At 39.6% G+C, this 13,052-nt stretch overlaps 1 protein-coding gene across 1 annotated transcript in view; it reads left to right on the top strand.

The window, feature by feature from the left end:
- LOC102014736 (SWI/SNF-related matrix-associated actin-dependent regulator of chromatin subfamily A containing DEAD/H box 1) overlaps nt 1–13,052 on the top strand; it is a gene marked incomplete in the record, with an annotated part of 81,568 nt that overhangs the window by 460 nt on the left and 68,056 nt on the right. The window contains 1 exon segment of the mRNA XM_013517354.1: nt 116–330. Coding sequence (XP_013372808.1) covers nt 135–330 — 196 coding nt within the window.

Raw genomic sequence — 13,052 nt, forward strand, 5'->3', positions numbered from 1 at the left:
GCGCGGCGAACAATGACGCGCGGCCTCGCGGCGGCCGGGCCCTGCCTGTGGCCGGCGCCCGGGGCTTTGTGCTGGCGAGTCCTCACGCCTCTCCCTGTCCCGTCTCCGCCCGCAGAGAGCTGCCGCGCGCCAGCATGAACCTCTTCAACTTGGACCGCTTTCGCTTCGAGAGGAGGAGCCGCGCGGAGGACGCGCCCGAGGCGAGCCCCCCGCGCCCGCAGCCCGCGCCGCCCGGCCCCTCCTCGCCCATCTCGCTCAGTGCGGAGGAGGAGAACGCGGACGGGGCGAGCAGGGCCGACACCCCCGACTCAGACATAACCGAGAAGACAGGTGGGCCCCGGAGTGCGTTTTGCAGACGCGAGGCAGAGGGTACTGGTTTCCATTCTTAGTGTCATGCATAGGGTGCATTGTCCTCCGGTTTGCATGTGCAAGACAGCACGGCCTTCGCCTCCGTACGTCCTCTGAGCACCTGTCCGTTGGCGGTGGACCTTTTTTGTGAGTTCTGGAAACGTAGCCCAGTGAGGGAAGTGAAAGCGGAATTTAGGTCATCCTGAGGTCAGAATGGCTAATTGTAAAGAAGTGTAGGTGATCAGGCCTGTCGTAGACTTTGGGGGCTGTTTGGCCGCAGGTTTTCATTCATTTCCTTCAAAAAAAATATTGGCCACCTACTGAGAGCCAGTTGTTGATCAGGTGCCTGAGGACAACTCGTGTGTACAAGCAAAGACCAGATCACTTTTACACAGTGCCTGCAGTTAGCTTCATGTAAATAAATAATCGGTATTCTTCACGGTGAATGAATCATTTTTGCCCCATTAGCAGACTGATATAGGTGAGAGGGTTTTAGAATAAGTCCAGAATTAAAATCTCTATTCTAACCAATGTTAATTGAAAACTTGACAATTGGAAGCCTTTTTGTTTGTGGTTTTTGGTTTGTTTTTTGAGACAGGATCTTACTGTGTAAGGCTGGCCTCAAACTCAAGATCCTCTTGCCTTAACCTTCACAGTGCTAGGGTTACTGGTGTGCACCATGACCACCTAGTATTTTGTAATTCATACTATCTTTTAGGCTTAGTGCTAAGCACTTTAGATTTTAACAGTTTACACAGTAACCCCACCAGGTAAATACTACTACTATTCACATTTTGCAGAAATGATACCCAGACAGGTTGTTAAGGACTTGGTAGAGCCAGAATGCACATCCAGGCATTCAATTCTTGAGCATAAACGCTTAATCATTATGTTATATACTGTAATTTATTAGGAATGGTGAAAGAAATGTTAGAAGTTTTAATGTGTATTTCAGTAATTTTTTTTTTTTTTTTGGCAGTAGTAGGACTTGAACCTCAGGGTCCTTGCACTGAGCTACATCCCTAACCCTTCTTTTACTTTTTATTTTGAGAGGGAGTCTTGCAAAATTGCCCAGGCTTCACTACAATTTTCCCCTGCCTCAACCTCCCAGAGTACTTGGATTACAAGCATGTACCACTACACCTGGCTACTAATGCATTTTTTGTTTCTGGGTTGTTGTGTGTTGTTTTTGTCCATTTGTTTGTGTTTATTTTTTTTCACAACACGGTCTCACTACGTAGTTCAGGCTGGCCTTGAATTCACTGTGCAGCCCAGGCCAGCCTCGCAGCGATCCTTTTGCCTCAGCCTCCTGAGTGCTAGGATTACAGGCATGTACTGCCACTCCAGACTTTAAACTGAAGGATTTTGTTTTTTTGAGACAGGGTCTCTCTGTGTACTTCAGGTTGGTCTTAGATTTGTGGCAGTCTTCCTGCCTCAGCCTCCCAGGTATTAAGATTACAGTCTTGTTCCACCATGCCCATAGGGATTTTAAGCACAGAATTGAGATCTGTTGTGTTCTTTCAGTGGATATTGATTTGCATAACAAATGCTGCAGTTGTCTAGAAAATCCCAGGTACCTTAAGGTTTTTCTGGGGACACTTATCTGTTTTTTATGTAGTTTTCACTGGACAGGAAAGGCTGGGGTTTAGCTAGGGGATGTTGAGTCCTTTGAAGCCACTGCTTTTTTATTTTGGTTAAATGTGAGACATTGGACAAAGCACTTACGATGTGGGGTCCATGGTTTTTCTTGTTTCTGAATGGAGAAGCACTTACAAACTGGATTTCAGTGTTATGTTTTACATACTAGTATTTGTAATATGAAATTTGTAATTGCCTTTCTAATTAGAATATGTTTTTGTGTTTTCCTTTTTCCCCCTTAAGTATACTCTTTACTGGGATTTCTTTTTGTGCATAAATTCTTAGAAACTGTAGTTGTTTTAAGAATCATATAATTAGTCTCAACAATGGGAAATATGAAAAGCTTATTCTAAGAGTGGTGGAAATCCATCCTACTAGGAGTAGACTGTTTGACTTAAAGAAATGATCGTTGTAAATGAGACTGGATTTTTTGTTGTTATTGTTCATTTGTTTTGGGTTTTTTTTCCTGAGACAAGATTGCTGTCAGCTGGATGTGGTAGCTCATGCCTGTAGTCCTAGTGCTTGGGAGGATGAGACAGGAGGATCTCTGCAAGCCTGTGCTACATAGTTCAAAGCCAGGCCGAACTATTTAGTAAGACCCTGTCTCACTGCCCTCCAAAAAACTTTACTGTGTTGTCTAGGTTGGCCTTGAACTTGCTATGTATCACAAGCTGCTGAGCTCAATCTTCTTGCCTGAGCCTCCTGAGTGCTAGGAGTATGGATGTGTACCATCATGCCTGGCCCAGTACTGTGAATTGTGTGCATGAGGTAGCAGGTACTAGGGATTGAACCAAGGGCCTTCATGTTGAACTACATCCCCAGCTTAAATTTTTGAGTCTTGAAAACCAATACTGACTTTAGAACTTGTCATCCTCCTGCCTCAGCCTCCCAAGTGTTGGGATAACAGGTATGCGCCACTGTGCCCAGTTACTCTTGGCTTTTAACATTTTCAGAACAATGGTGAGATGAAGACTGTTTCAAGAAAGGAAAGAGTAGTTTGATAAGGACTGCAAGTCAACAAAAACATTTTTAGGGGATTGAAGGAATATAGTCAAGAAGGGAAAACAGGAATGAGGCATAAAAGTAAGGGGTGTCCAGAGGATGGGAACTAAGAGGTTCAGCTGTTAAATTTGTGAAGGAATCAAAATACATTTTACCTGGGAGGAAACATGGAAGGAGACAGGGACACATGGGCTCATTGGTCACTTGGAGGGTCCACAGAGAGGAGAGATTTATGTGCTTGATGAATTTATTTTCTAAGATTTGGTCGTCTGAAGTGGTTGTCCGCTGAGAGTAACAGTGAGTAGTAAGTGAGAAGGTGTGTCTGTTATCTCAGCCCTGTACAGATAGTGTCAGCTTGACTCCTCTTTGTCTGTTCTGCCTAGATTGTGTCTCTGTCAGTACATGGGTGTGATCCTCTGAATGAGAGCTCTTTCTTGAGGTAGGGTCTCCTAATGTAGTCCAGGCTGGCCTTGAACTGGGTGATCTCCACTTCAGCATCCTGAGTGCAGGGATTATGGGCACGTACCATCATTGCTTGTATCATTTTAACTTCACAATTTTGTAACCCCTGTACAGTACTCAAGTGGCTAAAATGTGAAGAATGATCAATGTCTACAGATAGTCACCATTGTTTAGTCTGCTTAGTTGAAATGGTAAAGGGGATAGTGCTGAATTTTCTAATAGAAGGTACAGTAAATACTCATACTTAGTAAAAACTTTATTACTGTTATTGTTATTTAAAATATTGTAGTATTATATAGTGCATGGTTTTTGGTGTTTATTCTTTCAATTTTTTTTCTCTGTATATGGCCCAGGTTTTATTTTGATGTTTAAACACAAATGGCATTGTGTGGGATGGGGATGTGGCTCAGCGGCACACATTTCTCTAGCATGGATGAGACTCTGAGTTCGGTTACTAGTTAGCCCTCTAAAAAGTTACATGAGCAAACTGAGATGCTATTACACATTATAATGCAACTTGCTATTGATTAAAAATAGATTTCTTTCGTACTTTTCATGTTAGTCCGTATAAATTATGACTACTTTAATTTTTTAAATGACAATAGTGTCTTATACAGATCTGTTGCAGTTTTTATAGTTTCCTGTTGATGTTTTTTGGTTTTGATTTTCTTCAGAGTTTTTAGTATCAAAAGAACGCTGTAATGATCATTCTTTTGCATAGGTGTTTTTGCATATTTACAGTGAGTAGGGAAATTCCCAGAAATAAAATTGTCAGATAAAGGGGAATATAAGTAGTATTTTAGTTACTGCAAACTCTATCTAAAAAGTTTCACTAGTGTGACCTGGTGTGGTGGAGTGTGCCTGGAATCTCAGCTCTGGGAAGCTGAGACAGGATTACAAGTTCAACCGAAGTGTGGGCAACTTAGCAACTTAGTGAGACCTGTCTCAAAATAAAAGGCTAGGATGTAGCTCAGTGTAAAGGTCCAAGCTTCAGTCCCCAGTATTAGGGAAAAAAGGAAAAAGGAAAAATGTTTTACTTCAGACTATTCTTTGATTTTTGTCATGTCTGTAGTTTCATACCTAGCTAAAGTATTTGAAGCCTTTAATTTTAAAATCAGACTACTGTATTACTATATTCAATAATTACTTATTGCTTTCATTATTTTTAAGGTAAAGTATGCTTTCATAAATGTCTTAACCATTTGGATTTTTTCTGTGTTCCTTTTGTTATTTCTTCCTCCTCTTCCTCTGATAAAGGATTTGTAAATTTTTGGTTGTATTTTTTAAGGTTTCATCATGCCATGGTTAGGGCTGCGGTAGCTTAAAGAGAACAAACTTAATTTTCACAACACAGGCCCCAGTGGTTTTGTTTGCTGAAGGCACACTTCCCAGAGTCTCCCTACTCACCTGTGGAAGAGGGCTTACTGGTCCTGTTCCTGAGGCTTCTGACTCAGTCCCCTCCCAGAGGGCCTACTTTGAGATACCCTCACCTCCAGGAAGGGTGAAGGTTTTAAATGTATGAATGGGGTGGGGCGTTTTGGGTTTTTTTGATACTGTTGTCCTTGTTTCTTTTTAGTGTACTGGGTATTGAATCCAGGGCCTTCCTTTACACTGAATTACTTCCCTAGCCCTTTTTATTTTTTATTTGAGATTGGGTGTAGCTAAGCTGGGCTCATACTTATGATCCTCCTTCCTCAGCCTGCCAGGTATCCGGGATTACAGATTGGTGCCACTGTGCCTGGCTACTTCTTGGTCTTTATGGTAAGATTGTTTCACATAGCATAAAGTCATCAGGGTTCATTCATGTTATGGTATACAGTACCAGAATTTCTGTTTAAGGCCAGGTAACACTTTATTGTATATGCATACATCATGTCTCATTTGTGCATTTGTCCATTAATGCACATACGGGTTGCCTCCATCCCTTACCTACTATGAAGTATGCTGCTGTGAATATGGGTGCACAGATAGGTCTTCAATCCCCTGCTTTCAATTCTTTTGAGTACAGTATAAGCTCAGAACTAGAATTGCTGGATCATGTAATTTTTAAATGTTTGAGGAGCTGTTGTACTGTTCCATAGTATGCATTTTTAATGTTTCTGCCCACGGTGCAGAGTTCTGGTTTCTCCACATTTTTGCCAATAATTATTGCTTTTTGTGTGATTTTTTGTTTTGCTTTTTGTTTTGTAAGTCCTAGGGGTTAAGTCTAGGATTCACGTAGGCTAAGCACTTGATTTGCTACTGAACTACATCCCAGCTATTCTCTTTATCTCTAATAAGCCAACCTAAAGGATGTGAGTTGGTGTCTATGCCTGTGAGTTTTGTGTTGGTTTTTAACTTTAGTCTGAAATTCATTGGAGAAAGAGTGATTAGAGAAAGAGTGATTAGAGATTAGAGAAAGAGTGATACGATCTTTTCCTTGGTTCATTATTCTAGTCCCAGAATCATTTGTTGAAAATCTTCTTCTTAACCTTAAAATGCTTTCATTAATAATCTGAATTACCGTGTATATTTGTATCCTCTGGGCTGTTAATCTGTTTGTCTAATTGTATATTAGTTGGGTATTTTTTGTTTCAGTTTTTTGAGACAGGATATTGATAAGTGGTTCAGGCTAGCCTTAAACTTGTGATCTATGTGACTTAGCCTTGTGAGTTTAACCAAATTATTTTTATTCTTATAGTTCTATGAAATATATGTGTATTACATTCATACATACATACATGCATGCAGTGTGCTTTTGACTTGAAAATTGTTTAGAAGTGGTATCTGTGGGTTTTGTTTTCCTCTTTAAATTTCCAAGCACCTAAAATTGTTTTTTGCATGTTTTTATTAACTGTAATTTTATTGTTTTTTGACCAGATAATATGTTCTTTAGGGAATTTACTGAGATTTTCTTTGTGGCTTAGTATATAATTAATTTCTGTAAACATTCCAAGGGTGCTTGAAAAGAAGACATTCTTAAGTATAGATTTAATTGTATGCCAAATAGTAGATTTTATATATATATAAAATGCTATTTATATCAGTGTGTTTTCAAAGTGTGGACCACAAATATTTGTGTCATAAAATCAGTTTCTTGAACTCTAACCAAATATATACAATTTTTTTTTTAAGAGTAGGAAGAATTTATTGAGTGAAAGAAACCTTCTGTCTAGAGGGACAGAGAGGGGCCTGGAAAGTGGGTTGCCCCCCAACCCTGCTTCTCAAGGGTGTTTATTGAGCAAAGCCACAAGGTGAGGTGGGCACAGAACTATAACCAATCAGTAAGATTGCAAGTATAGTCACCTAGGTAATATTGACCCAATGGCAAATCATAGGATGGATGTGAGGTGGGACAAAACTATGGTCAACCAATAAGATTATAACAAGTATAGTGGCTAGGGTAGTATTGATCAAACCGGAGTCAAATGGGGAAGCAAGTCACATAGCAAGTGACATGAGCAGACAAGGACTTTCCTAGAAGGGGTTGGTTAAGGAGGTTTGATCTCCTTCCCAAGGTGACTGATGCCTACTTAGAATATCAGTCACTGTTGTTCTTCCCTAGGGGAAGTACGTGGGTGAGCAGTTCTTTTTCTTAAAGCCTGGCTTCCAGTGAATATGCCTTCAGCCCCAGTTGTCTTCTGCATTGACCTCTTGAGGGCCCAGCCCTGTCTGACTGCCTACAATATTCCCACCTACCTTAGCTACCTATAATAGTCCCCCCTACCTGCTGTGAGGAAGCAAGGGTCGAAGACCAATCTGGCTACTTTCAGTTGAAGAGGGTCGTAGTTGTGACCAGCAGTCAGAGATACTCCACTGAGGGCCTATCTAAGTCTGGAGGAGACAAGGCCACAGATACAGTGAAGTATATATGGGCCAAATAATACAATCAACAGGATAAGTATGAATATAGCCAACGAAGTTTTCTACCAAGAGGACCCAGTAATAGTTTTCCATAAAGAGGATGAGGAGATGGTCTGGGAATTTCAAAATGTGACATGTCATTAACCTGTCATTTAATATCTTGAACAGCTATTGAGATATTAGCAGAAGGATCAGGAATGTACATACAACATTCAGCTTTTATAATTGCACAAGTACTCTCTTGTGCTGCTGTTAGAATATCTAATGCCTTTCAATATTAGAGGATGGCTTATGATTAATTTAAGTAAAATTAATTTTACTTTTTCATTCAGAAGAGGAAGAAACCAGCCTCAGTGTCATTTAAGGCCCACTCAGTGTAGTTAGTTAAAACCTCAGTGTGTTGCATGACACCCTCTAACCATAGGGAAGGGATAAAAATAGAAGCCAAATGATCATACCGGTGAAACTCACTTCCAGACCATTGATGCCATAGGCAGGGCAAGTTTGCAAGTTTGTCAGTACTTTTGGCACTTCTGCCTTGTAACCGTGCAAATCCCAGCAAGCATCTTCCTATCTGTCCGATAGCCAGGGCCACAGATTGGTTCCACAGGACCAATGAGTGCCATTGGGGCTGACCATCTAATTCCAGGGCAATTAAACAAGTTTGTTGCAAGCCACTCTTCAGCCTGTAAAGTTATTGTGTGGTATACACTGCACAGAGGGTGTCCTTCCCAAGCATTTAGTAGAGTTAGGCCAATGAAAATAGGAGTGATTGTTCTGTTCCCAAAATAAGGGGGCCTTTCTACTAAGATGTCCTATAGTGGGGGTTAACCATAAATAATCACCCCATATCTGAAAATAGCCATCCTGATATCTATGGTTGTTGGCTCTCAGGATAGGACCCTTACTTTTATTTAATAGGGGTCCTGCTAGAGTCTTTAAAGAGGCTTCAGTGGCTTGTTAGAAAAATTTTATTATGCCCAGGATCATTAAGAGTATAGTTTATAGGCCACTGAGCTACCTTGTAATGCTGGGCTAAACTGTGAGCCATTGAACTCTTTCAAAATGCATCAGAATAGTCTTGTAGTTTATTCCAATCATCTCCTTGGAGTGGGGACACCCACCAAGGAAGGGCAGATGTACTGGACAAGGGGAGCAGGCCACATATCCAGCAAGATGTTTGTTGTAACGACTGCATATTCTTGAGCCCACCTTACAAGGAATTGCATTCTCCCTTAAGTGGTAAAGTGATAGTAAAAGGGCTAAGAGTAACATCTTCGATTACTTATCTGAAGACCTTGTTCTTTCTTAAACAAGAATCTTAAGTCTTCTACGGGTTCACAGGACTATTCTGATGAAGGTTGCTCTCACTCTGTGACAGTCTCTGGTTCCTTGACAGCTGATGGAGTTGACAGGATCACGGTGGATGGTCCTTCCCAAGTTGATCCTAGGAAAGGGGATCATGAGGGAAGAGACTGCCAGTATTAAATCTCAAGGTGGAATATGGGATTTCCCTTTTGTTTAGGTTGTGCTTCCGTTAGCTGTTGAAGTCTCTTGGAATTTAGCCAGTGACGTAACATCGTTCGGTAAAACATCAAAGAGTTTCTCTGTCAAAGAGAAAATCATTAGTGATAAAAGGGCATCCATAAAGCATTTCAAATTGACTGAGGCCTAGGATTTGAGGTGTATTTCTTATTTTGATGAGAACTAAAAGTAGTAAGTGAGGCCACTGTGGGTGGGTCCCCTGAGCCATTTTGCAAAGATGTCTCTTTAGGGTTTCATTCATTTTTCTACCTTTCCTGATTATAATGTAATGTTTAATACAGTAGAATAGAAAATTATCAAAGTATATCAGTTACAGTAGCAGTACTTGAAACTTCTGTTTTAGTCATATCCAACTAACAGTCTGTGTATTTGGTATTATAATCTGAAATATGTCTGTTATAGTAGGTTTCAGTCAAAAATACTTGTAAAACACTGTTTTACATGTTAATTATTTCGTGTTGTTTGCCTTACCAAAAGCTTGAGTTAAAGGCTCACATTTATCTTCATTGATTCTTTATATATCCTATAGTATCTGCATTTTATTAGTATGTAGTTAGGATGTCATCTATTTATTATAGATATAAAATCTATTAAAAATTTCTTCTCAATAGTATGGTGCTTTTGCATTATTGTTCCATATTAATATCATGGCTTTCTTTTCTGCTGTTGTTGTTTTGTTTGTTGTTCAGGCTGGCCTTTAACTTACTATGTAGCCCAGGCTGGCCTTGAACTCAGTGATTTTCCCGCCTCAGCCTCCCAAGCACTGGGATTACAGGCATGTGTCCATGTCCAACCTGCTCTTAAAATTTATCTTTACCAGTGTACATACATATGTATTTTTGCAGTACTTGAGATTACATCAAGAGACTCATGAACACAGGTGAGCACTGTCCCACTGAGCTCTATCCCTAGTCTTTTACCCTTTGTTGGGCTTAAATTTGAAGTGTTTTCTCCTTTTGCATTTCCTCGAAATTGCCTCGAGTCTCCTATTTAGTGTATTCATTGCTTTTTCTAGTGCTTTCACCACAGTTAGTTTATCTTTAATGAAATAATAAACGTATTTTCCTAATTTGCCCTTTAAAAAGGACAAATTTATGACGTGTTTCTCTTAGCATCCAAAAGCACTGCTTTATAAATAAGTTGCTGTGTTACAGGATTGGACCATGTAGAATGGTACCCAATTAGAATATCAAAAATGGCAAGCTTTTGTAAGTCTGCCTCCCAGGTATAAAGTGGCTATCTTGTTTTAAAAATAGGAGATAATATTTTCTCATTACAGAAAGTAATGCATTTTTTAATCCTGTGTTTTTATTCTTCTTTAGGAGATGACCTTTATTTGCAGATCATAAAATTGGTATAACTATCTAAATTCTTAATTTCCCAGTAGTGATTTGTTCTTGAATGAGTCTCATGATGGGCCACTTCTAAGGACAAAAATCAGAAGTAAGCTTGAATGCTGCTTTTGTTTCATGGTGTACTTAGACATATATAGTGTCTGAGAATGGGTACAAGGGTGCTGGAAATCTCATACTGGGATCTAAGGTTTTCTTCTTGTGCACACCACTGAGCAAATGCATGTGCTTATGATATAGGTTCGCATTACTTTCTGTAATGAGAAAATATTATCTTCTATTTTTAAAACAAGATAGCAAGTTTATTCCTGTGTGAAAGGACAGGATCTTTTCTCTCATGTTCATTTAGCATTTTGTGTGTTCTCTCACGGCATAAATCAAGCCTTATTGTTACATGTGTGCATGGGCTTCTTGCCCCTGCTGTTTTGGTGAGGGCAAGTTGGACTGTGACTTGCCTTTTGTTCTTTAGTGTCTGCTTCCTACACATACAGCGCCTTAAACACAGAAGGCATTCAGTACGTCAGATATGAATAGTAGCAGATGCTTTTCCTTTGTAATTGTTTATGCTTTTTACCATTCTTTCTCCACTTCTATATCTACATGTAGTATGTGTGTGTGTTTCCAGTCTTCTTTAAGATACTTAAAATCCAGTTTGCTTTGGTTTAAAAAGCATCACTACATCACGAATATCTTTGTAGCCAATGGTTCTTAGCTATATTTACTATTGTTTCTAAAAATAGTCTAAATAAATCTGAGTGTTCAGCATTATGTTAATTCTAGATTTTTGACTATTCTAGAAAGTTGGTGTTTTATAAATAGGCTTTCACTGTATTCCGGCAGTTGTTAAAGTTTGTTCCCTAAGGTAGGTTAGGCCGTCCACAGGGTCAAAACTATTGTCAATGAATGAAGACCTTACTTGCCTTTTTCACTTGATGGTAAAAAGCAGTGGTAGGTGGCCAGGCATGGTGGTACATGGCCTGTAGTCCCAGCTGCTTAAGAAACTAGCTGCTGACCACTTGTTTTAAACTAGCCTGAAACTATGCCACTAGAGTAGGTAGTGTATTGAGATAACATCTCAAAAAAAAAAAAAAAAAAAGTAGTAATGGGTAGATCATAAATGAAAGGCAAGATCCAGACAGTTTTAGTATTCATTGTATACTTATATTTTTAAGTGCTGATTTCACATAAAATTTTTCAGTGAAGTAATAAAAAGTTTATTAAATCTAAATTCGTATCTGGATGTGGTGGTACACACCTGTAATTCCAAGCACTTGGGAGGCAGAGGCAGGAGGATAGATAGGAGTTCAAGGCCAGCCTGGACTATGTTGCAAGACCCCATCTCCCAAAAATAACCCTAAGAAGTAGATTTCTTACTATTGTGTGAAACATATAATGTGTAATACCCTTTATTTCATCATACTGGTACAGTGGCTGTCTCAAGGAGAAGCATTTGAGCAATTGCTTTAACATTTTTTTCCAGGTCTTTTATTAGTGCATATTGGTTACACAGGTTAATGGGTTTATAGGTCCCTGAAGACCATTGGGCCCACACAGGGAAATTTACTGGGTATAAACCAGGTTACCTGGTTACTTTCTTCCATTGGTCCTTTTTTTTTTCTTCTTCTTTTTTTACCCATTGGTGTTTAGACCTGGATATCTTGTACCTGGATTGAAGTTTATCTTCGAAAGTGGGCTCCATGGCAGATCCTCCCTTCTTTCTTGTCTTTTTTTAGCTACTTCCTTCCTCACAATGTTACAAAATAATACACAGTTTAGAGTTGATTAAAATGCAGCATAGGGCAGTGGGTTTAATGTAACACAATGCAAGATGTTTTGTGTTATGTTTTGAGACTCAGTATTGCGTGTGACTAATCTTTAGGAAGCTGTTACATGTCAAGTTTGCTATAGTATCAAAGAATAGTCACTGTAATTTAAAAAGGATGTGAAGATACTAGCCTCACCTAAATGAAGTACTTGATTAATGTTATGTACAAATATGGCTCATGAGCTTTATAATGATTAGTATCGTTTTATAACAGTTAATGGGAGAGGCTAAGAGTTTTAGGGTATAACACTTTCGATTACTTTTCTCTAGTTGCTGAGACAAAATACCCAATGTCCAAAATTAAGGAAGGAAAGGTTTATTTAGCTCACAGTTTGTGGAAGTTTCAGTCCATACTCGGCTGGCTCCAAGGCAGAGCGGTACATGGCAGAGGGCAACAGTTCATAGCAGCGGAAGACAGCAAAAGCCACAAGAACAAAAGGGTGGGGGACAAGCCTCTCTCCCCCCTTACATTGTATTCCAGCTATCCGCCCACACCCAGACCATCTCCCTGCCCTCCTCTTGCACAGGGTCAGGATGTAGCTGCTGAGTCACTAGAATCCTCAAATTGATACAGTGTATCAACCATAACAACTTTATTTTGTGCTTTTTTGAGCCAGTTTCACTGTGTAGTTTAGGCTGACCTTGAACTCATAGCCATCCTGCTGCTTCAAGCCTCTGATTACTGGGATTACAGGCCTTTGCCACCATGGCCAGCATTTGGATTTCAGATTGATAACTTTCTTCAGATTGATAACTTTCTTCTCTTTTGGGCAAGTTGTTTCTTTACTCTTAACCTTAGTTCTGTCTATAAAATGTGATATTTCTCAGAGTTGTTGTCAAAATTGAAATGTTCATTATATTTGAGAATCTGTAATGACCTAGAAAGTACTTAATGACAACCATTTATTGCCTTTGAAATATTCATGTGGTTGTTTGCTTTTTATAATTAATTCATTGACTGGGGATATAGCTCAGTGGCATAAGCACACCTGCCTGGCAAGCTCAAGGTCCTGTGTTCAATTCCCAGTACAAAAAAA

The sequence above is a fragment of the Chinchilla lanigera genome, unplaced genomic scaffold (genome assembly GCF_000276665.1).
Source record: "Chinchilla lanigera isolate Chin_1 unplaced genomic scaffold, ChiLan1.0 scaffold00004, whole genome shotgun sequence".
NCBI classification, from domain to species: domain Eukaryota; kingdom Metazoa; phylum Chordata; class Mammalia; order Rodentia; family Chinchillidae; genus Chinchilla; species Chinchilla lanigera.